Genomic DNA, 27,207 nt, shown 5'->3' on the forward strand with positions numbered 1-27,207 from the left:
GAGGAAAAAAAACCCCCCCACAAACCACAACCCCGGAGGGAGCCACCACCCCGGCAACAACCCCAAAAGGCACCGCAAACGCACCCCACATTTGCAGCGGTTTTGCGGTGAAGGTGTCAACGAGGTGAATGTGGGGTGCGTTTGCGGTTCCTTTTGGGGCTGTTGCGCCGTGCCTGTGGACTCCCTCTCGGTCGCTTCGTCTTGTGCGGTGGGTTTTTTCTCTTTTCGACTCCCCCCCCCCCCCTCCCCCCTCCCCTTTACTGTTTCTCTGCCCGCCTCTCTGCGTTGTACCGCTGCAGCGTCATTCCCACATGGCCCCCCCCCCCTCCCCCCCCGCCTTCGTGTTGCCCCTCTTCGCTCACCCCTGTCGTGCTGGCGCCTCTCATTCCCGTCCTCCCTGCGCGTCTTGACTTTCCTTTTCGTCTTGGCATAGGCGTGTCTGTGAGGACTTGGCGGAAAGGGGAGGCGTGGTGGGAACGGCAAGGTGCGTGGGGGAGCGAATGCGGCAACCAAGGGAGGGGGTGAGTGGTGGTGGTGGGGAGGGGGGAGGAGCACCAATGAGCCAAACACACGAAAGCGACGGGGAAGCAACGGCAGCAGTTGCAAGGCAAGTCGAGTTCGGAAGGCGAAGGCGGCACTTTCGAGCGCCCCCCCCCCTCTCCCAACGAAAATGTTTTCGCTCAAATGGCTTGCTCAATGCCTCCCCCCTCCCCCCCACACACACGCGCCTGTGTGTCTGCGTCTCTGTTTTTATCGACGTGCCCGCGCATGTGCAGTGCGCGGTTCGTGGTTGAACTCTTAGTGTGCGCGCAAGGCTGTAAGCCAACCTGCGGAGAAGATCAACGAAAGGGCGGAGGGACTCGCGCAATTCAGTGAGGCGCGCGTGTGGGCCCTCTCTGCGTAACGAGGCGAGGGTGCTCGTGTGCGTGTTTGATGACTCGTTCTCAGCGACGATGAAAAGAAAGGGGGTGGAGGCTCGCAGGCGGATGCGTGAGAGGTGACGCGTCCGTGCACCCCCCTCCCTCCCCCGACACTGTGCGTTACACTCACCTGAGAGCGTATACGTGTGTCTTCCTGAATGTGGGGGGGGGTGTCACGTGCCACTTGTGTCTCTTCTTGGGCTGCTGATCCTCCCTACCCCCCTGTCCGGGTGACAGAGCGGCCTAGCGCAATGCGTCGTTGTCGCTTCTCTCCGTTGGTAGTCGCCTCTCTGCCGATGTGGGATGCGCAAAACGCGGACGCACAGACGTCTCTCTACTCGTCTTCCCTCGCTCTGTCTTTCCCAGCAAACTCGAGTCTCTCGTTCTAAAGCGTTCTTGTCGCACACACACACACGCCCGCCCGCCCGCACGCACGCACGCCTTTCTTTTCACTTGTTCTTTTCCTCCGTAGATTTTGGCTCTTCGACAGCGAAGGTAGTGCCGTTCGCGTACTCACACTATCACGGTTGCGCCGCTCCTCCTCCTCCTCCTCTCTTCTCCACCATTATGCAGGAGTTCCACGCGTTTTCGGTGTCTCCAAGCACGGAGCACAGGCTGGACATCCCTGAGGGGTGCGGCTTCCACCTGTCTATCATTTCCCTCCCGCGCGGTGCCAACGGCAAGACGACCGTGTACGTGTCCGCGGATGGCAAATCGTACGCGCTGGCCTCTCTCGACTCGCAGAAGAACATCCTTCAGGTACCTCTCGACCTCATTTTTAACTACCGACAGCACGTCATCTTCTTCGCGAAGGGCTCGGCGACGGTGCACTGCGTCGGCTACCGCCAGGAGCTGGACCTCAGCGATGATGATGATGATGGCATGGAGAACGGCAGTGATGACGACGCCAGTGACGCTGAGAAGGCGGCGATGATGCTGCCGGTGGATGCCATCACGGATGCCGGGACGGCAAAGAAGAAGGCTGCCGCTGCCGCCGAGAGGTTCTCCGAGGATGAGAATGAGGAACTGATCGACAGCGCTGAGGACTCATCCGCCGATGCGGCGTCCGATGATGGCTCCAATGGCAAGGAAATGGAGGAGGAGGAGGGTGACAGTGACGAAGAGGATGAGGAGGAATATGATGATGATGACGAGGAGATCGACAGCGACATTGCCGAGGAGCCGGCGGGGATGCAGGCACGCGATGAGGACCCCACCGCCCCGTCTTCGGAAGATGAGGAGGAGAGTAACGATGATAAATATGACGAGGAGAGCGATGACCTCGCCGCCATGGAAGAGGACGATGACGAGAATGAGAAAGACGAGGAGGAGGAGGAGCCGCCTATGAAGGCGATGCGTTCAGAGGGCCGTCCCAGCAGTGGTTCGCCTCAGGGACGCACCAACGGTCACTCTCCTCAGGGCCGCCCGAGCGGTGGTTCGCCGCAGGGACGCACCAACGGTCACTCTCCTCAGGGCCGCCCGAGCGGTGGTTCGCCGCAGGGACGCACCAACGGTCACTCTCCTCAGGGCCGCCCGAGCGGTGGTTCGCCGCAGGGACGCACCAACGGTCACTCTCCTCAGGGCCGTCCGAGCGGTGGTTTGCCGCAGGGACGCACTGCCAGCCACTCTCCTCAGGGCCGTCCGAGCGGTGGTTTGCCGCAGGGCCGCCGCCGTTTCTAAATAATCACTGCTTCTAAGTCCAATGTGACACGGAGGTTAAGCGAGGTGAAAGGCACAGGAGAGCTCGTGGCATTGGAAGCGGCTGAGATGGAGGATGGGGAAGATCTGCAAAGTTTCAATGCGCCCTCCTCCCTCTGCGCGCCCTTGTTATCTATCCTTCTCTTCGTCTGTGCGTGTGAGTGTCTCTTGTCCATCTCGCCCACAGAGCCTACCCTCTACCCCCTCTCTTCCCCCTCTCCTCCCTCCCTATGCCAGCCACTACTGCTGTGGTCCTCGTCGCTCTGTTCCTCCGGCCCCTCCCCCATTTCTAACGTGTAAGGGCGCCCTCTCTTATCGTTTCCGCTCGTTTTCACAGCGCTCTGGTTGCTGCGGTGGCGCGTTTCTTCGAAGTTGACGTGTTAAGCCTACCGTGGAAGGAGGCGGGTGTGGGTGTCTGCACACCCGCCTCTCCCTCTCTCCCGGCCTGCTGTATGGCAGTGTAAGGGTCTTCTTCGGTGTGTTTCTCCTGATGGACGTTCGTGCCTCCTCCGGCCTCTCCTCTCCTCCCTCGGTGTCGGTCTCCCTCTTCGCCACGTCTTATGCCTTTCTTCACCGCGGCCTCTATAAGACGACCGGCAACTGAAGGGGGCGAGGGGAGAGAGGAGAGGCAGAGAAGCCCCGAGACGCTGGTGAGGGTGGGGGCGATGTCGAGCCTCATCGCATGGGTCGTTGCTGTTGTTTGCGTGTGTGTACCTGGGGCGTGTGCGGGTGTGTGGGCACACTCTCCCCTGGTGCATGCCAGGAGGCTCACCGTGTATTCCCATCGTTGTTGTAGTAATTGTTCAGAAGTTCCCTGCATCGCCCGCTGTCTGCAGCCGCCATCTCCTCCCTTCACCCCGCCCACAGTCGTGCATGTCTGGTGGACGGGAGAGGGGGGGGGGAGGGGCAAATAATCCCCAGAAGGAGTGTGAATTGCCGTGAAGTGCAAGAGACCCCCAACACACAACACCAACTCATAAGGCCCCATCCTACCAAGTCGGAGCGGAATGGCGTTCAATGTTGGTGGCAGACGGCGCATTGGGTCAGCTCTGTCACTCCATCGTCGCATGAGCAACGCATGATAACGAAAAGCGTACGGAAAAGGCGGCAAGGAGGAGAGAGAGGGGGGGGGGGCGACATCATGAGGCGCCCCACCCTGTACGGAAAAGGCGGCGAGGAATGGGCGGGGGAGGGTAAGGAGAGAGTCGTTCTGTGCAGGGTCTTAGTTTTGTCTGTGTGATGCTGTACAGAGAGGTGACGACGTCGGGGAGGAGTCAGTGAGGCGGCGGACTACACCGTTCATCCCCACACCATCCTTTTCCCACCCCCCCTCCTGCTGCTCTTCTGCCCTCTTAAAGTTTGGCGCTGCTTCCCCCGCGTGCCGCTCGCCCTCAAAGCGTCTTCCGTCTCGCCCTTTCGCTCTACTGTCCCCCCTCCCTCTCCCCCTCCCCTCCCCTCCCGCCTCGTGTTCCTCTCGGTTCTACTCGCCTCTTTCCTTTGCCGCTTCACGCCGGTGTGACGGTGCCCCGGGTCTTCTGCGTCGGAGTCGTGACTTCTCCGCGGTTCCGAATGCATCCCAGAAACACCCACACCCACACCCACCCAACATCATGACTGAGCTAGTTAACCCCAACCCCATCGTGTTCGAGCCCACGCATGATCCGCTCAAAGGCCGCACCAATGCAGAGCGCGCGGCTGAGGACGACGAGGATGCGGAGGACCCCATTGACGCGTGGGAGGTGTTTGAGCTGATCCGCCGCATACGCGACCCTGAGCACCCCAACTCGCTCGAGCAGCTGAAAGTCGTCGAGCCCTCGCTCATCAACGTGAATTGGAAGAAGCGGCACATCCGCGTTCTCTTCACCCCAACGGTGCCGCACTGCAGCCTGACCACGCTTATCGGTCTGAGCATCCGCCTGCAGCTCGAGCGATCGCTACCCGAGTACACGAAGATCGACATCTACGTCACCCCCGGCACCCATGAACAGGAGGAGCAAGTGAATAAGCAGCTGAATGATAAGGAGCGGGTGGCGGCGGCGCTGGAGAACCGGAATCTGCTGAACGTGGTGGAGTCGTGCATAAATGGGCTTGATGAGTAACGAGGTTGTGTCTCCCCTTAAGGGAGGGGGGGGGGACAGTGACGGTAGTGCTGACTGTGGCTGTGGCCTGGCGGTTGTCTGCCAGACAGAGGCCATGAGAGTTGTGCGACAGCGGTGCTGTGCCACGCCTACTTTTTAGGGGTTCTCCCGTTCCCTTTTCGTCCACCCCAACCACTTCTGTCTGCGCTTATAGACGTAGTGCATGCGTCCGTGGGGTGTAGAGGGGCGTGTGTGTGTGTGTGTGTGTGGTTACAGATTGGAGCGTGGATTATCAGGTATGAGAATGCGCATGGTGCCCCTCTCTCCTGCCTTTAGCCTTTTCAAAAGGGCGGGCAAAGTGAGAGTCGTTTGACCGCAGTCACCTCATGTGACAGCGGTGCTGCCTGTTGGTCTGTCTGTGCGTGCTGATGCTGATCTGCACATGCTTGCACATTTTTCCTTTTCGAAGTGCCTCGAGGCCCCAGTGCGAGCACCCACTCGCTCCCCTTCCCCCCGACCCAGCCATTACCTCTTTGGCCTCAAGCGGTCGCGCACTAGGCAGGGCCCGCAGATGATGTTTGCGTCTTTTCGCCCTTGCAGACGCCCTCCCTCCCCCTCCCCCCACCGCTTTGCGTGTTGCCGCCTCACGCCTCTTTTCCTTGTCGGCCCCTCTCCTGTCGCCGAATTTGCCTTTCAACAGCTCCATCCTTCCCTCTCAACACAACCCTCTTTGACTGCTCCTGGCTGGGCAGTACGCTGCGCGTTGAGGGATCTCACCGCGCGTGCGCAGACTTCACGGTCTCCAATTAGCACACTTATCGAGGCGCACATTCTCGAGCAAAGGCGGCGCGTGTGCGCGTGCGTCAGGGACGTGGCAGGTGCCCAGTCTCTCTTTCTCTGCGCTGCTAAGCCGCAGCTTCTACTACGCCTCCCTTTGTCTGTAGTGCACCGCTTTTGGGTGTCAATTCTTCACGCTAGAGGTCATTTTCACCCCCTTCTGTGCATATCCCTCCCCCTTCCCCCTCCCTCAGCGCATTGATGGGGTGTCCTTGCGCACACTGTCGCCCTGCATCCCCTCTTTTCTCCCCACCACCGTCACCTCTCGTTCCCTATGCGTGGTGAAACACATAGATGCACCTCAAACGCCCTATACCCCGACGCACGTCTGCTTGCACCCCCCATACACCTGCCCCTTCCTCCCCCCGCATTTGCAACCGGCGATCCGTAGTACGATAGGGATGGATGCATTAGCTGTTCAGCACTCCTCGCAGCGGACGAATAGCAGCACGCCTGGCTCCCACGTTCTCTTACCCGACAACGACGATCGCCGCGATCCATATCTCCTCCCTATCACCTTCCCGCCCAATAGCATCGACTCAACCTCTCCTGCACCGTTGCCTTCGATGCGGCACAGCGGGCTTGCGTCGTCTGCTTCGCACAGGCGTATCACCGACGACTGGGACGCCTCCGCTCAGAGTCAGACGTCAACCTCATCGGCCTCGTCGCTCTTCACGTGCTCGAGCGCTCCGCTTTTAGGCTCGGAGGCACGCAGCAGCGTTCTCCTAGGCGATACACGAGCCACGAGAGACATGGAGGGAGTCGCCATGCCTGACTCCACTGCCGTGGGAGGTGCATTCTCACCGCGACACGGTGTTGTCGTACACCCTTCGACTCAGCCGATAACCAAGTGCGTACCGGAACTCACCGCCGCAGAGAAAGGCCCGGAGATGGAGGAGGTGCAGAGCTGCATGACACTGTCGTCTACCGCAAGTTCACCAGAGGCGTCTCCTCTGACAGAAGCGGCGCCACCGCAGCCGTGGGTGCTTCTCTCATCGTCCAGCAACGAAGGTCACTACGGGCAGCATAAGGATGATGAGGTCGCGCAGCTGCTCTCCTGTAGCAGTTCCGTCCCAAGCCTCCCCACAGTGCTCACCTCGTCTGCGATGGTTGGCGGGACCGCCGTCGATGAGCCATCCTCCCTGAGCCCGGCGCCGTTTAAACCTTCGGCCGCGACGGCGACAGCCACGGTGGCGTGTCGCACCAGAGCACTGAGCGACGCTGAACAGCCAGATGTGCAGCGCGACGTTCATGCCCGGCTCTACATGCCACTCGGGTCGGACTTCACCGGTGGGTTCACCGACCGTACGGCTGCCCCTCCGCCAACTTCAACTAGAGACGCGCAGCATCGCTGCTCGCTGCCTTCATCAGAGGAGCGCGCTCCACTACTGGACGGCATGGGTTCCAATGATAAAGAGGCCGTGGAGACGGCGCCAGCAGCTCCGCCAGCCACCACCACGAACGCAGCAGCAGAGCCGGCGCTGTCGAGTGAGCAGCGCTACGCCTTCCATGTGACGGTTAAGGAGCACCACAGCGCCTTTATCACTGGCGGCGCCGGAACGGGCAAGTCGCACCTGCTTCGCACCATCATTCGTGCCTTACCTGCCTCTTCTACCTTCATCACCGCGACGACAGGCATTGCCGCTCTCAACCTCAGCGGCTCGACGCTGCACAGCTTCGCCGGCTGCGGCATTCCCAACCGCAGCAGCACGCGCGACAGCCTACTGAGCAGTGTTCTCAGCAAGCAGCGCTGTGTGCGCAGCTGGCGCATTTGCCGCGTACTTATCATCGACGAGGTGTCCATGCTGGAGCCAAGTTTCTTTGGCCTGATTGACTACATTGCCCGACACGTGCGCAACCGCCCGCACGAGCCGTTCGGCGGCATCCAGCTGATCCTCTCGGGTGACTTTCTCCAGCTCCCGCCAGTGTCGCGCGAGCGGCGCGACAGCAGCCCGCAGTTCTGCTTCGAGACGGAGTCGTGGTGGAAGGTTAACCCAACTGTATGTCTCCTCTCAACGCCGTTCCGCCAACGCAACCTGCGCTTCTTTTCCATCTTGAATGAGATGCGCTTTGGGGAATTGCAGCCGGACTCAGTCGAGCTGCTCTACTCAATGGACACGACAGAGCGGGTGCACTTTGTGCAACGCACAGACGTCACCGCGAGTTTGAAGGTGGGGAGCGGTGATGGCCCATCGGTGGTGCGTGTAGGCCACAAGCGGGGCGCCGATGTGAGCGCGGAGGCTGTCTCACGCGGCGCAGCCACTTGCAAGACGGAAGTGTCGTCCACGAGTATGCAGCAGACGCGACTGGAGCTTGTCAACGGCGCCGGTCGCGCCATTGATGCTCCGTTCGATGGCTACACAATCCTCCGTGCCACCCGCGCCGAGGTGGACGCGGAAAATCAGAAGTACTACCACCAGCTCACCACCGAGGAATTCGTGTACCGAGGCTTCCACACAGGCAGGGGTGCCTTCCCGGATGGCGCGCTGGCAAAGGTCGTGCAACTGCGCAAGGGCTGTCGTGTTATGCTCATCAAGAACTTCGACTCTCGGTTGGGGCTCGTTAACGGCAGCACCGGCACTGTCACTGACTTTGTCAGCTTCGCCGGCGGCTACTACTTCAAAGCCCAGGGCATCTGCGCCGACGACGCACGCTCCATCTGTGTTGGGCGAGGCAACGACATGGATCAACGGCACACAATGCTGCCTGTGGTAGCCTTTGACCTGCGCCGCGCTGATGGCACCGTGACCTCACGTGAGCTCGTTGTGGAGCCGCAGGAGTGGAAGGAGATGCTTGGATCGCGCGAGGTGGCGCGCTCGGTGCAGATCCCGCTCATCCTCGCCTACGCCATCACCATACACAAGTCGCAGGGGATGTCGCTGACGCAGGTGGATATCGACTTCCAGAATGTATTTGAGTCTGGTCAGTCGTACGTGGCGCTTTCAAGGTGCACCGATATGGCCTACGTGCGACTGCACGGGTTCGATGCCCATCGCGTCAGCACAAACGCCACTGCTCTTGCGTACTACAAGGCGCTGGCTCTTCAGCAGGAGCGGCTGCGCTGGCGTCGTACTCATGTGCCACAGGTGGTGGCTGCCGAGGAGGCAGTAGAGGCATTCAGCTGCACACCGTACAGGTATGCGCTTCCAAGCGAAGCCCAGACGCTGGCACGACCCAGGAGAGAGGATCGCACGACAGGGTTCATCTCCACCTCCAATACGATCTCCTCCACGTCCCCATCCACGTCGTCTAGCTGCGCCTCTTCGTCTGACAGGGCCGGTCTGCAACCCAGGGATCTCGACGACGAGGACGTGGTCCCCAAGAACGAGGGGAGGAGAGAGAGACACGGCGGCAACGACGGCGAAGGATGTACACGAAGGGGGTGCGAAAAGCTCCACCGACGCTGGGATCGAGGAGGCTGTGCATGGACGGACAATCATCGTGAGGCGCACATGCGCGCGTACGCGCATGACGGGCTTGGCGAAGAACCGAATGACAGCAGCGACAATGGGGGTGACGGCATGAACGAGACGATGCGGCTAGACAAGCTACGGCGCCGCATCACCCCACTACTGGCGATGGCGGCCATGGTGAAGCACCTTGTCACACGGCAAGCGATGCCACTACATTGCGTCTGCAACTCGCGCATCGTCGTCGACATGCACGCACTATTTCAGCTGGTGACGGGGCCGGAGTCGTCAGCGGCGTTCGATGTGCTCTTTGCCGAGCACGACAACATGATGCGGGTGCCGCTGTGCGTCCACACACTCGTCACGGAGGCCGCGTCATACCGGAGCTGCTCAGAGTCCCTCAGCCCATTGACGTCACCCCATATGCCCGTGGCAAGTTCAAACAACCGTCTCGGTGACGCTCTCGTGGGCTACGACGCCTTCCGAGTAGACTCAGGTGGCGCGAAGTACGAGTCGGTCGATGCCCCGCTGCTTGCAGCCTCCTACGTGGCAGCCGAGGCTCTTGCGGTGATGGAGCGGGCTAAGCAGGACTTTATCCTTGATGTGCAGCGACCGGAGCAAACGTGCGCGCTGCCGGAACCGAACCCCAGCTGGCGGAGGTTCACGGAGGTGTTGCCGTTGCTCTGCCGTCGAGCGGTGGAGGCTCAAGTGAACGGTGGGGCAAGGCTCACTGCTGCGAATGAGGCGGATGATACGTGCGACGAAGTGGATTTCATCCTCAACCGCGACCCCCGCGAGGCTCTCCACCACCGCGCCATCCTCGAGTACACCATGTACCTGCAGGCCACCTTCGGCCAAGGTGTCGTTATTTGCACCGACTCCGTCCTACTGGCCGCGTACGCCTTCGCGTGGGGGCTGCGCGTGGTGTCCATCGACTACCTGTGCAGCCGGAACAGCGGCGGCGATGGGGTGGTTGCCTGATGGGGCTGAGGGAGTGTGTGTGGGGGGTGGGGGGGGTGACCGGCTGTTCGCCACGGAATATCCAACACGCAGACGAAAACACATGGACACGGGGAAAGCCTGGCGCATAGCTTGAGGGTTAAGCAGCTCGGTGGTTTCATGAGTGCCAACGACTAACGCGGGAGGCCACTGTCCATGCCTGCATCTCTCAGTGTTGGACTGGTCTGCTGCTCGTTGGATCTCCTCCCTTTCCTTTTCCCTCTGTGCGGATTGGCGTCTCTCTCTCTCTGCCTCTCTCACGCAGCAAAGCACTTGCACAGGCCCATCCGCGTCATTGCAGCGCAGGACATGGCGCGACGACTTTTCCACTCTCGTGCAGATGGTGATAGCGCATCTCGCAACAAACGACGTCTCATCACTTCTCGACTATCACCATCATCCCTTCTGCGGTCACACAACCATGATGTTGACCACATACACACGCGCGCCTGTCTGCGCTGCACTCCACACGCATCCAGAGCACTGTAGACACCCCCTCACTCTCTTTTCCTACCTCTGTTCTATACGGCTGCTACTCCTCGCGGTCAATTCCATCGAGGATTGCGTCGTCATTGACTCATAAGCGACGGAGAAAATCAACTTCAGCATCTCTTCATCTCACCCCCCCCCCCCACTCAGACTCATCCCAACCCCACACCACCCACACGCCAATGACCACCCCATGTTGGCAGGCGAGCCACCTGCTCATTAAGCACAGCGGCAGCCGCAACCCTGTGTCCCGCCGCACCGGGATGCCCACCACCTTATCTTACGACGAAGCCGCCGCAGAGCTGCAGCAGTGGCGTCAATCCATCGAAGATGGCAAAATGACCTTTGAGGATGCCGCTCGTCAGCGCAGCGACTGCGGCAGCTACGTCCGCGGCGGTGACCTTGGCGTCTTTGGTCCTGGGGAGATGATGAAACCCTTTGAGGATGCCACGAAGGGGCTGGAGGTGGGGCAGATGAGCGGCCTTGTTGCGACGGATAGCGGCGTGCACCTCATCAAGAGGATTGCGTGACGCAGCACAGCCGTTTCCGCTGTGTGTGTGTGAAGCGGCTCGGGTAAAATCGCGTTTTGCTTTAAGGACGCCCACCCACACCCACACAGACAGGCGACGAGGGGGTGGGTGGAGTCAGAGAGTGTGCCAACGCCATTGATATATTTCCGTGTGCCTGCACAGGTGGGGGAGGTGGGGGTGAGGGAAACGGCAGACAACCACTCACGCTGTTCACCCTCCCCTCTCTCTTCGCTGGCCGTCATTCGCCCCCTTCCTCGTTTGTCCTCTTTCCTCAAGCGCTCGCATACTCCTTTTCCTCTTGGTAAAATCACCTACGTGACGATGACAGGGCACACCTCAGTGCGTGGTGTCTCAGGGCTCAGCACCCCCCCCCCCCCCACTCCATGTGGGGAAGCCAGGCAGCCCCCGCCATTCCTGTCAGCGCCGAGCCACTTCTGGTGTTGACGCGGCCCAGCGCCTGCGGTGTGGGGGAGGTCCGAGCGGTGTCTCGCTGCTGATGTCGGCGGTGAGTGCCTGGATGGCGCTGCGTCGGAGCGACCTGCGACAGTGAGCAGGTGTGTGCCACCCATATTATGATGGGCAGCGTGCCAGGGGGTGGGGTGGGGCGTACGCGTCTCCCCCGGCCCTCGCCGCCCAGTGGCGTGGCGCGACTGGGTATGTCTCACCTCCCGAGGGGTGCGCCGCGTGGCGACCAGCGGAGCGGGTGGCTGGGTGGAGTCCGAGGCCGAGGGCCGTGCTGAGATGACCGGGTGCGCGCACTGCTGTAGGGTGGGTGTCTACGCCTGCTTTGCGCCACGTGCATGGTGCCTGTGGCAGGCCGGTGGTGCTGGTGGTGGTGGGTGGGTGTGCCGGGTGGCGGATGGGCTCGCGTGCTGCTGTATGGCGGCGAGGGGACACGGCGAACGGGCGAAAATTGTCAGCGCTGTTTTTTCTATATCGTGTGGCGGCGAATTGGATGTCGCAGGGGGTGACAGCGACGTTGGCGCCCACCGACAAGTAACGTACGGAAAGGCACAGGGGCAGGGGCGCATACATGCGATTTTGTCTGCCCCCCTCTCTCTTTCTGGCTGCCACTCCTTGCGGATCGCTAGCCGTGTACCCGCCTCTCTCGCCTATTGCATGCTTGTTCTCATGTACCTGTTCTCTAGTACCCAAGAGAGAGGGAGCGAGAGCGAAGGCAGTTCGGCGTAGTGACGGCGTGAGATGAACTCCAGAGCGCATTTTATATGTTGCCCCACATGCCAGTAATGCCCTCTTCCTCATTGCTGCTTCGCTTTTTCCCCTACGCTCTGTCATCCTCTCCTCCGTCCTCCCGCATTTGTTGGTCGTGTTTTGCCACTGTGCTGCACCACGGCTGCCATGTGTAGCGCGTAGCGCTGAGCGGTCGCTCTCTCTGCTCGAAGGCGCTTCTTCGATGGCGAAGTTCGTACGCATGTGGGCCCTCGCTTTCCACTCGCACGCACCACAGCCTATTTTGCTGTTGCCCTGAGGCTGAGATCTTGAAGGAAATGCGGAGGAGCAGCACGCCTTCTGTGGATGTTGGAGCTGTGCTTCTATGCATGGTCACGCACCTCTTCTCCGCACTGCTCACCCCTTCCCACTCTCCTCCTCCCGTAGCTCAGATGGTGCATCATGTGGAGTCTGGAGCTGCCCCTCACTCACACCTGTTCTCTGCTCTGGCCTAACTGAAGGGGGGGGGGCGGAGATTTCCTACGCACTACAGCTCTGTTGCGACCTGTGTAGCCGATGCCTGCTCACTCGCTGCGCTCTACGGCCACAGTGGCACCGTCCGCGGCACAGGCGGCATAGATTCAGTTACTGGAGTTACAGCTGCGATCGTTGAGGACGGAGCAGGGCCACTACCGCCGGCACTACGATGAGCTGGAGCGAGTGTGCTGGGATATGCTGAAGGACTGGGTGGAAGAGGAGGGGAGTGGTGCGCTTGCATCAACGAGACTAGTGTGGTTGCCTCCTGCAGGTGGCGCCCTTTTTGCTGGCTTTGTTGTCGCCGCCGTTACTTTCACGACTCGTGGCCGCTCCGCCTGCGAACATTGGAGGGCAAAGGTTGAGCTCCCCCCGACCTCAGTCTCCTTTGCTGAGCCACTCCCGTTCCCTTCTCCGTATAGAAAGGCGACTTCGGCGAGAATCTCATTTTCTCAGAGAACAACCCAACCTCACTCCCGCGGCTTCTCTCCGCCGTTCCAGCGCAACACAATCTCATCGCCAAGTCCGAACCCATGTTTGCGTCAGTCTGGTGAGGTGGATGTACTCTCGGTGCAAGAGGCACAACTGTTGTTCAGTCGACTGTGCACGCTGCCCCAGTGGGTAGGTGATCTAGCGACCCGTTTCTCGGCAGCCCCATCGTCGGCAGTAGCGGTGGCCGTGCCCTTAGCGATTCGAGTGCTGCGTGCTCAGCGTCCCCGCTATCAGCGTGTAAGTTACCGCAGAGACGTGTCACGGCGCTCAGGCTGCACCGCACAGTAGATGACTTGTTCATGCTCTTCATCCAGCTGCAGACGACGCTGACGGACACTGTGTAGTGCACAAGGCGGCACCCTCCTGCGCTCTCCACCCCTCCCCACACGTATCGCGGCCACGGCATGGGGTTGGTGCGACTGCGAGCCATCAATCAGCAGCTGCGGTGTGCGCTGCAGGGGTACAAGCAGTCGCACCGGGCTATCGGAGAGGACATCGACGTTGCCAGCCTGCGATGCAACCACAGCACCTCGTCGTGCTGGGCTGCTGCTATCATCGCGGTCGCCACCACCACCTCCGGGCTATGTGGCCTCTCAACAAGTCGGCTCTTTCGGTTGCTCTTTGTGGACGGTGAGGGCGACCATGTTGGGTCGCACCCCCCCCACCCCCCACCCCTTTCGCTTCTCCCCCAACTACGTTTTTCTGCTCTTTCCGGCCCTCGCCTCTCTCGCTGTGTCCGTGTTGGGGGAGTGCACGTGGCTGCAGCAGCGCCACTCGAGTAGAGACACTGGCGGGAAACGAGGGAAGGACGAGGAGAACAAGGCGGAAAGCGCAACAGTGACGACTCGTGACGTTGTTGTACCCCAGCGCTCTACCGGTACTCCCTCCACCACCTCCTCCCTTTTTTTGGTATCCCACACCTCCACACGTCCTTCTGTGTATCGTCGTTAGCCTTGTACCGGTGCAAATTCCACCACCGCCATCGTCTTCTGCACGTCGCACAGCGCACGGGCGATGCGGTGCGCGACGCGCATTAGCCGCTCCCCACTGAACAGCGCGGCTTGCAGCCCCGGAAGCGCATGTTTTGGGGTGTCCACTCTCCGCGCCGTTGGTGCCATCCACGGCGTTCAAGTGGGGAGCTTCAACCTCACCGCCGGCGTCTCGGCGGGGCTACAGTGCACTCTGAGCACGTCGAGCTTCTTTCCTGTGGACTGCCGAGACTGTGGCGCTTGCGCGCCGCTGTTGCCCGCAGAGCCGGCAGAGTTGGACGTACCGGGAGTCGTGCCCCCGCCGACGATGTCGACCGGGGGTAACGTGTACACCCTGCACGTCGTTGGCCCCACTGCGTTCATCGCTGAGGCCGCCGAGGTGCTCGGTGACGATGTCCTCGTTGATGTCACTGGCAAATATCATGTGGAGCCGTACACCTTCTGGCGATCGGGTAAGTACGAGTGCCCCACTGTACGTCTCACGTACGATCGTCTCCGCAGCACTGCGGATTCACTTCGTATTCTGCGCGCCCCAGACAACACTGTGGCGAGGCAGCGACGCCTCTATCGCGCAATCTTCATGGGCAAGAACGTGTGACATTGCCCCTTCCCATCATGTGTGTGCGTGGGTGCGCGTGGGCTCACGTCACGGAACGCTAAACGCGCACGGGCACCCCTACTCGCACGATCCTCCTCCGGCAGAGGCGCTTTGGCTTGCGCAACATCTGGGGAGGGGGGGGGGAGACCACTGCTGTCGCTGCTGCCCCCACGACTCTACCCCACGGCTTCTTCTTCCCCTTCCTTCTCGAGCAATGTGGCGCCCGAGGGGTTTGTTTCGCTGTTGTTTCGTCGTTGTGCAGCGGCGCTCTTCGAGGAACGCGCCTTCACGGCATCGTGACCGCATTGACATCACCTCACTGTGGATGCAATGCACGTACCCAACGACTCCCATTCTCTCCCCCTCTTTCCCTCTTATTGCACTTTCACATGCCACTCCGTGCCTGACGTGTTCTGTCGGTGTTTGGGCTCGCTCACGCTGCTTCCCCTTCCGCTGGACCGTAAAGTTCAGCCTAACACTCAGCTCAGATCGTACGAGGTTGGTCCAACCCAGGGCTACAAGCAAGCATCTCATACCCCAGGCTGGAAGAGCACAAGGCAGTTCAACTCGTTCAGTGAAGTCATCGTCGCGCTCCACACTACTACACATTGTAGCAGCAGGCGGGGTCTGGGCTAGATTTCGCCTGCGCGATGTAGAGGAGACGTAACAGTGATTTACTCAGATACGCACTCCTCCATGAAGGCAGAGAGAGAAAGAGAGAGCGGCACGAGAAGCGAAGAGAAGAGGGTCACTTTCAGTAAACAGCGGGGAGGGTGGCCAGCGGCTCCGTGAGTCACCCATGATACGAAGTGGCCGGCATTCCCGCTGATGGTGAATGCAGTCAGGGGTAGGTCGAGACAGAGAGACAAAGGAAAAGCTTAGCGCAGTGCGCTGGGTGCACCTCAAACTCTCGTCTCCTCCCCTACTCCCGTCCGTCGGCGCACACCACTTCAGATGGAGGGGGTACGCGTGTGAGCTGCGCCCCTGTGTGAGTGCCTTGGTTGAGTTTCTCTCACTTCTCTACGGTTTCCGCCTCTCTCATCCACTTTGTCTCACTCGTTCTGTGGCCTGTGCTTGCGTGTTCGTGCACGTATGCTGGCGTTGCAGCAACGCGCGCCTCCGCACACGCACGCTTCAGTACTCTAAGGAGAGGGGCACCCACATACATACAGCTGCGTCGCACAGCGACGCGCGCATGAACGCGTACACACCACCCCCGGTTAGTTCCCCTCTCTTCCTCTCTTTTCATTCTCTTCACTCTTAGTGTAGCACACCATGCCACCGGTGCCGAGGCGTTCAGGCGCCAGCCTCACGACAAGCATGCCGCCGTCACAGGGCGTAAATTTGGGAGTTCGCGACCTGCAGCGTCCGGCAACGTCACCGACGCGCAGGGGCCGCCGTGGTTGGCCTGCTCCTCACTTTCACCCGCTGTACGGCGACGCTGTAACGACTCCAGCCGAAGCAGGCAGGAGTTTCAAGCCAGTCAGAGGCGCAGCAATAACCGACATCACATCATTATCCGCGCGCAACTTCCCCCACCCTCCTCCATGCCGTGCGGAGTCCTCCGTCAGTGCCTTCGGTCGCCCCCCAGCAGCGTCACCGCTTTCACACCATGGAGGTGCCGCACAGCTGTTGACGAGGTGGGGTGGTAATGGAAGCGCTGCTGCTGTTCCTAGTGCCGCCTCCCCGTGTCAACACGGGCGCGAGGGGTGCCCGTCGTCCACGACTGAGTGCAGTACTTCATCTTCTATTTCCTTTATAGAGGATCGAGTACGATGCTTAGTGCACACCGTAAGCGCGGCGTCGCTCCTGCCGACACCACTGCAGCGCATTCTCGTCGATGTACTGCGCACTCTTCAGCAAGAGCGCGCACAGCTAAGAGGGCAGCGTCCGTGCCGACGGCACTCACGGTCCCTTGGCACCGACATGGGCGCAGGCGTTACCGAGTGTATGGTGGATGCGGCGCAGGCGCCGTCACCTGCGGTGGCCGCAGGCATTTTTTCTGCTTTCCTCACTGCACACCCGGCGGACGGTTCCGCGCTACTCTCCTCCCCAATTCTACTGGTTGGTACAGCGCTCGCTGAGCTTGTTGTCCTTGGCCAGATTGCCTCGTGTGCCATACCCGAACCGCAGCTGCTGTCCTTTCTTGATGTGGCCATCAGCGTAGGCCACCCCGGGGCAATGCACTCTGTGGCCGTCTGTCTGCGCGACGGCACAGTGGGCCTGCAGCGGGACGCAGCATCGAGCGAAACGTGGTTGCGCTGTGCGTCCTCAGCCGGCTATCTTCCTGCTATGCACGAGCTCGGCGAGACCTACGAGCGTGACGCACCCGCGTCCTCCAAGTTGCTTGTTGAGGCGGCGGAAGATGGTGCTGACTGGGGCGAGGCGATGCGGTGGTATCGGCAGGCGGCGGAGGCTGGGTACCCACCATCGCAGCTGAACTTGGGTAAGCTGTTCCTCGTGGCGGCTGAACATGCCCAAAGCGAGGGCTCAGCAGCTGCACCGCAGGTGGCGCATCTGCTCACGGAGGCCAAGCGCTGGCTGCACGCCTGCGCCGCAACCGGCGTAGAGGAGGCGGTGCGCCTCATGGGGCGTATCGAGGGGTGAGGTGCGCGCTAAGGATCCTGCTGCGTGCCCAGTGAGGTTGGCAGTGCTTATCGTGCGTTTGTTTCTGTAGAGAGAGTCGTGCGACGGACGTGCTCACACTTCGTTCGCCGTCCTCTATGTCTTTGCGTTTCTCTCTGCCTTTCGCGCTGCCTCGTCTTCCTCTGGGCATTTCACTCGCGGTAGTTTGTGTTTCCCAGCGTGGAAGCTCGCGGAGGCGCTCTTGCACGCGATGAGAGGGGAAGATGGCGCATGGCACTGCAGAGCACAGAGCACAATGTATACTAAAAGCGCTAAGGACGGGCGCACAGGCGTGTTAGTGTGCTTGTCTGTGTGATTGCCGCTGCAGCGCCGCATCTCGCATGTCCTCATCGTGGGTTCATTCGTGTCTTTCATCACCCCCAACACTTACTCCTCGCTTCGTAACACAGACGCGTGTCTTTGCTCGCTCGTTTCTCTGATTTGAAATGCGCTGCGTGCACACGCAAACGTGCCCACTGACCCCGACACTGTTGTTTGGCAACTTGTTTACTGTTGCTTCTCCCTCTTGAGAGCCGCCGAGTGTTTTTTGGGCGTTCGTGCTCCACGTTCACCAAACTTACCCCCGGCAAACGCGGCTCTTGTGCTGCTCTTGGCCCCCTTTCTGCGCCACGTCTCCCTCTCCTCCTCCTCTCCCCTTCTTTACGGTGTCTCGGTGAGCACCTCGGCAGTCATTCCGCTTTTTCTCGTGCCCCCTCCCCACCCCAACGCGAGCAGAATTGCCGGGGAAACGCCTATCGACTCTCACTCGGCTCTCTTCTCAAGAATCGTTTCTGGATCGGCCTTCTTCGCCGGCGTCACCTCCGTTCTCTCCTGTTTTTCCCCTCCCTGTGCGCGTTGCGAGCGATTCTGTCGTTTGCTTCAGTCCACCCCTCATCTGTCCCACTCCCCTGCATGCGCCGGTGTCGCCGTTGCTGCACCTTCCCTTCGCTCCTTCTCGATTTTTTGTAGGCCTCGCCGAGTGCACCCAGCCAATAGCCATGCCGACCGAGTGCATTGTCGAGAACACCATGATCCGGCAGCTCCGGCTCCTGCAGCGCCGTGAGTGGTACACCTGGGTCACTATATGGCCATTCGCGGTGCTCTACGTCGTCTCCGCCGTCCTCTACCTCTACCCCGAGCTCATCTGGGACCGCGTGACCTACCTGGTGCATCAGACGTACATTGACTTCTTCCACGCCATCTGCTTCCCTGTCGTCTTGTTCCTCCACTCCTTCCTCTCTCTCTTCACGATCTGGTCCGTCAAGTTCCGCGCACGCCTCATCTATCGCACGGTGGCGATGGAGCGGCTAACAGAGGCGACAGATGTGCTGGTGGAGACGCACCTGCACAAGGGCGAGTCAGAGATCGTGCCGCTACACCAAGAGAGCGACGACGGTCACCCACCGTGCTTTGTCTTCCAGCAGCGCAAGTGGAAGCTCGACGAGCGCGAAGGCATCTTCGTGAAGCCCCGCTTCCCCACCAAGCACAGCTTCTCGTATTATATGCGCTGGGAGGGACTCAACAAGGAGGCGGACTGCGCGAAGCAGGTGGACACGTACGGGCTCAACAAGATGGAGGTGGTTATCCCCGAGTTCCAGGACCTCTTCGTCGACCACGCCCTCTCCCCGTTCTTTGTGTTTCAAATTTTCTGCGTGCTGCTCTGGTGCCTTGACGAGTATTGGTACTACTCTCTCTTCACCGGTGTCATGATGGTGGGCATGGAGTGCACGACGGTCTACCAGCGCATCCGCAACATGCGAACGCTGCGTGACATGGCCGAGGTGCCGGTGCGCGACATCGACGTCATGCGCGGTGGCAAGCGTGTCACGATCCAGACCGATGCCCTGTTGCCGCTGGATATCATCGTGGTGCCGAGCAACGCCCCTTGCCCGGTCGATGCGGTGCTGGTGAAGGGCACTGCGGTGGCAAACGAGGCAAGCCTGACAGGTGAGTCGACGCCGCAGCTGAAGGAGGCGCCGGATGATGTGGAGGTGTCTCTCAGCGTCAAGAAACACGCGCGACACATGCTCTTCTCCGGCACGCAGATTCTGCTCAGCAACGGACCTCACACGTCATCCGAGGAAGGTGGGCATAACCGCGACAAGAGCCAGGCGCTCGCCGTCGTGCTGAGGACGGGGTTTGAGACGAAGCAAGGCAAACTGCTGCGCACTATTCTGCACAGCCAAGGGCGCGTCAGCGAGAATAGCGGAGAGGCGTTCGGCTTTATTGGCGTGCTCGTGGTCTTCGCGCTGGCGGCCAGTGGCTACCTGCTAAAGCACGGTCTTGCAGATCCGCACCGCAGCCGGTGGAAGCTCTTCCTGTCATGTGTGCAGATCATCACTTCCGTGGTGCCGCCAGAGCTACCGATGGAGCTGTCGCTGGCCGTTAACACTACCCTGTTGGCACTGACGAAGCTACAGGTGTTCTGCACGGAGCCATTCCGCATCCCGTATGCGGGCAAGGTAGACACGTGCTGCTTTGACAAGACCGGCACTCTCACAACGGACGAGATGCTCTTCGGCGGTGTCGACATGGTTGATGGTAAGGGGCTGCTGAACAAGCTCAAGGCCATTCCAAAGCACGCGGAGATGGTTCTGGCCACGTGCCACTCCCTCGTTTACCTTGACGAGCAGACGCTTGCCGGAGATGAGATGGAGAAGGCTGCCATTACCGCTCTTGGCTACCGCATAGACGGCGAGGACAGCATCTTCCACGACCCCAAGCCCGCAAAGGAGAAGGGCACGGAGGAGCAGGTGACGAAGAAGAAAGGCGCTGCGGAACCTCAGAGGATGTACAAGGTACTACTACGCTTTCCCTTCCTCGCCACGCTGCGCCGCATGGCCTGCGTCGTCTCCGCTCCAGACGGCAAGTATATCGTCGCCAAGGGCTCGCCGGAGTCCATAGCGGCCTTGTGCGAATCCGTCCCTGCCAACTGCCTGAAGATCGCTGAGGAGACGGCGGCGAAGGGCTACCGCGTCATCGCCCTTGCCTACCGCCCGCTGACGGATGCCGAGCGGGCGTCGAAGGACACGATTCGTGCTCTCCGCCGCGATGACGTTGAGGAGGGCCTGCGGTTTGCCGGTCTCGCCGTGTACGTGTGCCCGCTGAAGAAGGATGCCAAGGAGACGATCGAAAACTTGACGGGCGGCAGCCACCGCTGTGTCATCATCACCGGTGATAGCGTGCAGACAGCGATCTCTGTCGGCAAGGATGTGTCGATGCTGCTATGCAAGCGCCAGCTGGTGGCGAAGGAGAAGGAGACAGGTGGCGGAGTGGAGTGGGCGGACTCGGTCTCAGGTGCAGTGCAGTCGGGGACGGCCAAGGACATCCTCACCAACACCTTCCAGCGCAGCCGTCGCAAACGGACGCCGCACGAAGACGAGTGGGACCTCTGCGTGAACGCGGAGGCGATCAGCCCCGAGTCCATGCAGCACATCATTGAGATGTACAACGAGCGGGTCACCATCTGGGCTCGCTGCGCGCCAACACAGAAGGAGGAAATCGTCACTGATCTCAAGAAGAAGGGCCACATTGTCATGATGGCAGGCGACGGCACGAACGATGTTGGCGCGCTAAAACAAGCGCACGCTGGCATTGCCGTCCTGAACTCGGCCTCTGTTGCACCCAAGGCGGAGAAGGAGGTGGAGATAGGCCCGCAACCGCACAGTGAGCCAGATCTGCCGGCGGAGCTGAAGGTGCCGCCGAATTTTAAGTTCACCGCCGTACCACCAGAGCCGCCGGCGGGGACGCCATTCATGCAGATGATGAGATGGAAGGTGCTTGAGGCAAAGCGCAAGGTGGAGATTATGCAGGTTACGCGGTGGAACCAGCAGCTGAAGGATGCGGAAAAGGCCAAGGCGGACAAGAAGGCGAGCGCGTCGCTATTGCGGAGTGGGCCTGGCGAGTCGGACTTTCTGATGGAGTCGCTTTTCAATGCCGATGATGAGAATATGGGAGGCCCACCGATGATCAAACTGGGCGACGCGTCCATAGCGGCGCCGTTCACGTGCCGCTCCAAGGCGCTTACCTCCGTCTGCGACATCATCCGGCTCGGGCGCACGACGCTTGTGACGACGCACATGATGTACAAAATCCTCGCTCTGAACTGCCTTACGCAGGCGTACTCCATGTCGGTGCTGCACTGCGCTGGCGTGAAGTTTGGCGAGAAGCAGATGATCTTGGCCGGAATCATCTTGTCTGTGTGCTTTCTCTTCATGTCCCGCAGCAAGCCGTTGGCGCACCTGTGCCCCCAGCGCCCTGTCACGAAGGTGTTCCACCCGTACATGATCTGTACAGTCTTCTTCCAGTTTGTGCTGCACCTCTACTGCATGATGAAGACGTCGTGGATGGTGGCGGAGGTGGACGCGGCGACCATGAGCGACATGAGCAAGAACTACCAGGACGTCGAGTTCAAGCCGACACTGCTGAACTCCACCATGTTCCTCCTCACCACCCTCATCTCCGGCGTAACCTTTGCCGTGAACTACCGCGGCGAGCCATTCATGCAGGGTATCCGCAAGAACCGACCCATGTTTATTGCCCTCATCATCCTCAGCATCGTCGTCCTCTGCTTCGCCTTCGAATCGAGCCCGGAGTTCAACAAGGAGTTTGAAATCACCGCTTTTCCTACAGAGGCGTTCCGCACGCGCTTCACGCAACTCCTCATGCTTGATGCGCTCGGTTGCTTTGTGATCGAGAAGGCGTCGCTGATGCTCTTCACGGACTACTGAACATCCAGGGACCCGCCACGCGGTATGTGGGTGTCGTGCCAGGCAGGAGGAGGAGGAAGGGCAAGTGTGACAGGTGGTTGTAGTGGATGTTGTTTGGGGTAATGGGAGAGGCAGGAGGGGAGGGGAGGGGAGGGGACCAGTGCAGTTTTGCAATGCGAAGCGATGTGCGTTGCAGCGGCTACCACAGAGGGTCGCCGAAGGGGTCGCGGTGGCACATGTGGCTCAGTCTGCCGCCCTCCATCTGACCCTCGCCTCTCTCTCTCTATAGTGAGGTTCGCTGTTAGTGCTTTACGTGTTGTGCTGAGTGAGCGGATTGGGAGAGATGCATGGTTGGTTATGAATGTTCCGCTCTTCTCTTGTTCGTTCGTTCCCCTTTTCTATGCGCACCGGTGCATGTCTGCATGTCTGCGTGCTCCGGCGTGCATGGGTCTCTCGATGTAGCGGGTAGGGAGACGCACTGCGGCCGGCCTTCGCGCATGTTCTACTGGAGTTTTGCTTTCCATGTACGTTGCTGTGCCTGCGCATTTCATCTCGCGACCTAAGTAAGAAATGATCTATGGGCTCCTTGTGCTCTATCGCTGTCGTCTCGTAGTCTGAGAGCATGCGCGTACACGACGTCTTCTGGTCTCAGCTCATCTGCTGATTGGATGGGCGCGTGGGCGTGCGCCGGTGACGCTGCGTTTTCAAGTGCTTCTCTTCTCTCGTTACTTGAGGGGGGCGGAGTGAGGCGTTTCGCTGTGAGTGACGATGTCGGTGGTGTTACATCATGTGCGCGCTTAGGGGGCGGGGGGGGGGGAGAGAAGATGGTGGTGTGAGCGGTTACGAGCAGACGCGTGTGATAGTGGGCCGAGCGGCATCCTCGCTTGTGCTCTCCTCCTCTCTCCTCACTCTTCGTTTCTCCATCACTCAAATGCCCCCTTCTCCATTGGTGTCCCCCTCTCGGCTCGTCCTTGTCAGCGGAGGCTGCGCCATGAAGTTGGTGGTGACCGCTGTCTCGTTGCGTATGGTTGTTTTCATGGCGTGTTCTCGTGCGGTGTACTTCATCTTAACACTCTAACTTATTCCAGTGCTCTTCTGCTCTCTTGCCGTGCGCGTGTGTGGGTGTGCCAGACGGGTGCGTTTGTGCGTGTTAAGGAGGACGGGCGGAATGGCCCACCGCCGCAACCCCCCCGTACGGCCTTTGTGAACTCTAAAGCCGCAATGGTGAAAAAGGCACAGCGCAGTCGACCAAACAACATGCGGAATTGCACTCGTGCCGCCAAGACAGCTGCGTGCAGACAGAGTACACCATGTCTCTCTCAGGTGGACCTGCCCTTTGAACGCGTCTGCTGTGTATGGGGCAGTGTGGTATGGGGAGGGTTTCGTATGTGGTCGTCGTGGAGATTTTTTCGGCTTTCTGAAGTAGAATGAGAGACGTTGTTGGTCGGCACGAGTTCTGTCGCTTCCTCTCTCTTCTCCCCCCCCCCCCCCCGCTCCCGCTCTCCTGCCGACACACCTTCAAAACTGCACTCCACGGATGCGCTTGGGCAGGCCTCGAGTGCGCGATACGGTCAGTGCTTCCTGAGAGGGCACCAAAAAAAACCAATACGCGCCTCTCTCCCTCTACTCCTCAGCCTTTGATGCTCCGCCTTTCTTCACTGCTTTGCTCCCTTCTTTGTCGGGCGCCCAGCGCACGTGGCTCCTGTGCGGTATTGAGTGTCACATCTGGCGAAGTGGAACCGACGCAGCAAACATCTGCCCAGGCGACTTCCTCGCCAGACTGGCACACGCCCATATCTCAATTCCTCTAGGGAACTTTGCACCGAACTCCCCCCCCGTTTGTGTGCTCGAAGTGCTCGCACGCCATCATGTCATCGCCTGCTGCGACGTTGACAGCGGGCTCTGGGGAGGCAGGGCCACCATTGACGGCAACAACCCTCACAGACGCCAATCTACCGCCCGCGGCGGCGGCTACGAATGCCGCCGCCAGTGACAACGACCTCTCGACCCTCTCCACTCAGGTGTACCTCGAGCGCACAGTGCTGGGGGTCCTGGCCCTTGCGCTAGAGGATGTGTGCCGAACGCGACCACCGAATCCCGTGGACTACCTCGGCAGCTATCTCCTCCGCAGATCTACCGCAAACAACACCGTCGAGGTGACTTACGAGGATACTCTCCCCAAGGTTGTACCGACTAACGCAGAGTGAAGTGGTCGTGAGGCGCGGAGAGAGAGGGGGGGGTGAGGAGTTGGTATGCTTTCCCTACCTGTGCGTCTACCATTGGCAGTGTAGTCCTCTGAGATGCCTCATTGGCGGTACTCTGACCTCGCTTTTCCTCTCTCCCGTTCGCTGAGCCGTGACTTCTGCTCTGGTTGTGGCGGTAGGCTAGGGGAGGGAGGGGGAGGGGGGACGGCGGTGTTCGTGCCTCCCCCTCTTGCTTGTGGAGATGCAGGCATGTTTTGCATGTGCTGAGGACAACGATGTACACTGGGCTGCAACCTGGAAGTGTGGGGCAGAGAGAGAGGCTCGAGGAATGGAGCATGGAGGCTCATGGAGAGGTCTTGTGGTGCGTTTGATGTGGTGGCATCACACACCTCACTCGAAAACTACTCGCCAGCGAGCCTCTCCTTTCCCGCATGCGTGTTGGCTCTCTTCCTCTTCTCTCTTCCGGTCTCGGCTCTTCTTCAGGGCAGCGCCAACCAGCCGCAAAAACAAAGCGAGGCACAGAGGAGGAGTACTCACGACACGAGTAATGCCGAAGCAGGTCATTTCATGCAGCAAACATGCCCGGCAGGAGAAACGCCATGGCGCTGTCCGCCGGACTGCAGGTGTGCCTATGGCGAGCGCCCCCTCCCCCCTCACTGAGCGCGTGCGTGCCGGCACGCCTGCGCACCATCGCCACGCGTCCTTTTTTGGTTTGCAGGCGATTGGGCTCTTTCGTCCTCTCAACCTTCACGACATTTGCGCCTCCGTCTCCTGCCTCGCACACTCCCTCACCTCCTCCCTCCCTCTTTCTCTCTTCCCCTTCCCTTCCTTCGACGCCGGCGCCACGCGCACACAGGCACAGGGACAGACACACCTATGGACAGCGTGCTCGTGTGCAAACATGTGGCAGACTCTGCGGCAGCGATATCGTCTTCAGCCCACATCCCTCGCAGCCTTCCTGGAGTCCAACTGCACGGTGTCGAAGTCTCCGACGGCGGCGCTACACCGCAACTCGAGCCTCGTCGTCGCCGAAACCAACAGCCTCTGCATCTTCGAAAACCTCGTCGCAGAGGAATCACTCGCTCGTGGTCTTTCCCTCGACAAGACGCAGCGGCTGCTCCTCTTCTACGTGAACCGCCCCTGCGTCGTGGTGGGCCGCAACCAGAACCTCTTCCAGGAGGTGGCGCTGCGGCGGGCGGCTGCCGACGGCGTTTCCGTCGCTCGCCGTGCCTCTGGCGGTGGCGCCGTCTTTCATGACGAGGGGAACCTCTGCCTCTGCTTCATCACGCACCGCACGCGCTATGCACCGGAGAAGACAATCCAGCTGATCCGCCTTGGGCTCTGTGTGAATTATGCGATCGACCCTGCACGGCTGACCACGACAAGGCGGCACGACCTCTTCTTGGACGGAAAAAAGATCACCGGATCTGCAATGCGGGTGCAGCGCGAAATTGCGTACCACCACTGCACGCTGCTCGTCGATACCCCACTGGCGTCGCTCGGTCGCTACCTTCACCCCGAAGGGGAGTACGTGGCGTTCAAGACGTCGTCGGTGGGCTCGGTGCGAAGCCCTGTCACCACACTCGCGGAGTCGGTCCACATTGCGAGTGGGCAGGGCGCCATGGCCTCACTCAAGAGGAACATGGCGGAGTTTTTTCTAACTGAGGGTGATCGAGTGCTGGAAGCAGCGGCACCGTGGGAGCTCGACGTGAGGGAGCTGCGGCAGTCCTTCGCCACCGCACGTCACTGCTGCGCGGACACGCCTCTCTTTTCCCTTGATGTTGTCGGAGCCGTCGCGGCGGACATGTCTTTCATCGAGGGCGAGGGCAGGCGGGCGGCCAGTGGTGACCTCGCCACCCTTGGCGAGGCGGTTCACAAGGCTGCGTCGAAGGACTGGGCCTACGCGATGCCAGCCTTCACATCCACGGTGCTCCTCAGCAGCGGTGAGCTCCAGCGGCGCCTACAAGCGCTTTCCGTTTGGCCGGATGTAGTGCGGCTATCCTCTCTCGCGGAGGAGCAGTTGCTGGCGGCACTGCAGCAATGTGTCTTTGCGGACTTGGTCGGCTGCGGGGAAGTCGTGGCAGAGACCGAAGTGGGGTTGCACCTGCTTACCACAGTCGAGCATCGCCTCGTCACATCCGTTACTGTGAGACGCGCGCCGTCGACAGATGCCGCTACTCGTGCTGTGGCGCCCTTGGGCGGGTACTCGGGAGGATGGGTGGAGAGGTACCTTTCGGCCCTGCTGGTTGGCCACGCTTGTGATGCCGCTGTCGAAGGCCTGGAGAGCCTTGGCGACATCACAGCAGTCGTGCAGGGCCTCCTGCACGAGACGGGGTCACTCTGCCCCGAACTGCCCGACGTAGCCCGCGACGCGGCGTTGCTAATGGTAGCGCGAGTGCTTCTGAATGTGTGGCGTGATAAGAATGTCTTTGATCTCTCGCGCTAATCCGTCAAGCCTTCACGCCACCGGGAGGTATGGGTGTCGTCTAATAAAGCTGTGGCCCGCAGGTACGGAAAGCGCGAGCGCATCAGGATGGAGGCCTCTTCGCTTCGCCGAGACTCACGGACGTGGCCCTGAGTCTCGGCGACCGAGAATCCCGAAGGGGTCAGCGGTGTCGTGAAGCCCTTGTTGCCTCGTGTCCTCTCCTTCCCTCCACCCTCTTTGCCATCGTTGTCCACGTCGATCATTCCAGCGCACCGTCTCTGTGTCACTGACTCGTGTTTGTTTATCTTCCCGCTTCTCTCGCCCGCACCCCCCTCGTTTTCCCCTCTCTCGCACGCGACCGTCAGTGTGGCAGCCGTCAGCTTTGGATGCTCGCTGTGCGTGTGTGTGCGCTTGCCGGTATACGTCTGCACCACTTGGCGACTCCATTTTATTTAAGACTTTAGCGCATCACCATCAGCCGGCACCGTTGCAGCAACAAC

At 60.5% G+C, this 27,207-nt stretch overlaps 9 protein-coding genes across 9 annotated transcripts; all 9 read left to right on the forward strand.

Moving 5' to 3' along the window:
- Positions 1–1,223: 1,223 nt before the first annotated feature.
- Positions 1,224–2,600, forward strand: LBRM_07_1050 (RNA binding protein-like protein; the record flags this gene model as incomplete). Its single annotated transcript, XM_001562550.2, has 1 exon — positions 1,224–2,600. One exon carries the CDS (start codon positions 1,224–1,226, stop codon positions 2,598–2,600), a length of 1,377 nt encoding a protein of 458 aa, XP_001562600.1.
- Positions 2,601–4,228: 1,628 nt separating this feature from the next.
- On the forward strand, positions 4,229–4,717 carry LBRM_07_1060 (conserved hypothetical protein; the record flags this gene model as incomplete). The annotated part of the gene is made up of 1 exon (XM_001562551.1): positions 4,229–4,717. One exon carries the CDS (start codon positions 4,229–4,231, stop codon positions 4,715–4,717), a length of 489 nt encoding a protein of 162 aa, XP_001562601.1.
- Positions 4,718–5,934: 1,217 nt separating this feature from the next.
- Positions 5,935–9,924, forward strand: LBRM_07_1070 (putative DNA repair and recombination protein, mitochondrial precursor; the record flags this gene model as incomplete). The annotated part of the gene is made up of 1 exon (XM_001562552.1): positions 5,935–9,924. The coding sequence occupies one exon, from the start codon at positions 5,935–5,937 to the stop codon at positions 9,922–9,924; it is 3,990 nt and encodes a 1,329-aa protein (XP_001562602.1).
- A 689-nt stretch (positions 9,925–10,613) lies between these two features.
- On the forward strand, positions 10,614–10,961 carry PIN1 (putative peptidyl-prolyl cis-trans isomerase/rotamase; the record flags this gene model as incomplete). The annotated part of the gene is made up of 1 exon (XM_001562553.1): positions 10,614–10,961. The coding sequence occupies one exon, from the start codon at positions 10,614–10,616 to the stop codon at positions 10,959–10,961; it is 348 nt and encodes a 115-aa protein (XP_001562603.1).
- A 3,210-nt stretch (positions 10,962–14,171) lies between these two features.
- LBRM_07_1090 (conserved hypothetical protein) lies at positions 14,172–14,744 on the forward strand (the record flags this gene model as incomplete). The annotated part of the gene is made up of 1 exon (XM_001562554.1): positions 14,172–14,744. One exon carries the CDS (start codon positions 14,172–14,174, stop codon positions 14,742–14,744), a length of 573 nt encoding a protein of 190 aa, XP_001562604.1.
- A 1,275-nt stretch (positions 14,745–16,019) lies between these two features.
- On the forward strand, positions 16,020–17,351 carry LBRM_07_1100 (conserved hypothetical protein; the record flags this gene model as incomplete). The annotated part of the gene is made up of 1 exon (XM_003722901.1): positions 16,020–17,351. One exon carries the CDS (start codon positions 16,020–16,022, stop codon positions 17,349–17,351), a length of 1,332 nt encoding a protein of 443 aa, XP_003722949.1.
- Positions 17,352–18,367: 1,016 nt separating this feature from the next.
- LBRM_07_1110 (putative cation-transporting ATPase) lies at positions 18,368–22,099 on the forward strand (the record flags this gene model as incomplete). Its single annotated transcript, XM_001562555.2, has 1 exon — positions 18,368–22,099. One exon carries the CDS (start codon positions 18,368–18,370, stop codon positions 22,097–22,099), a length of 3,732 nt encoding a protein of 1,243 aa, XP_001562605.1.
- Positions 22,100–23,946: 1,847 nt separating this feature from the next.
- LBRM_07_1120 (conserved hypothetical protein) lies at positions 23,947–24,285 on the forward strand (the record flags this gene model as incomplete). The annotated part of the gene is made up of 1 exon (XM_001562556.2): positions 23,947–24,285. One exon carries the CDS (start codon positions 23,947–23,949, stop codon positions 24,283–24,285), a length of 339 nt encoding a protein of 112 aa, XP_001562606.2.
- A 325-nt stretch (positions 24,286–24,610) lies between these two features.
- LBRM_07_1130 (putative lipoyltransferase) lies at positions 24,611–26,728 on the forward strand (the record flags this gene model as incomplete). Its single annotated transcript, XM_001562557.2, has 1 exon — positions 24,611–26,728. One exon carries the CDS (start codon positions 24,611–24,613, stop codon positions 26,726–26,728), a length of 2,118 nt encoding a protein of 705 aa, XP_001562607.1.
- Between the last annotated feature and the right edge of the window lie 479 nt (positions 26,729–27,207).

This window comes from Leishmania braziliensis, chromosome 7 (genome assembly GCF_000002845.2).
Source record: "Leishmania braziliensis MHOM/BR/75/M2904 complete genome, chromosome 7".
Classification (NCBI taxonomy): Eukaryota; Euglenozoa; class Kinetoplastea; order Trypanosomatida; family Trypanosomatidae; genus Leishmania; species Leishmania braziliensis.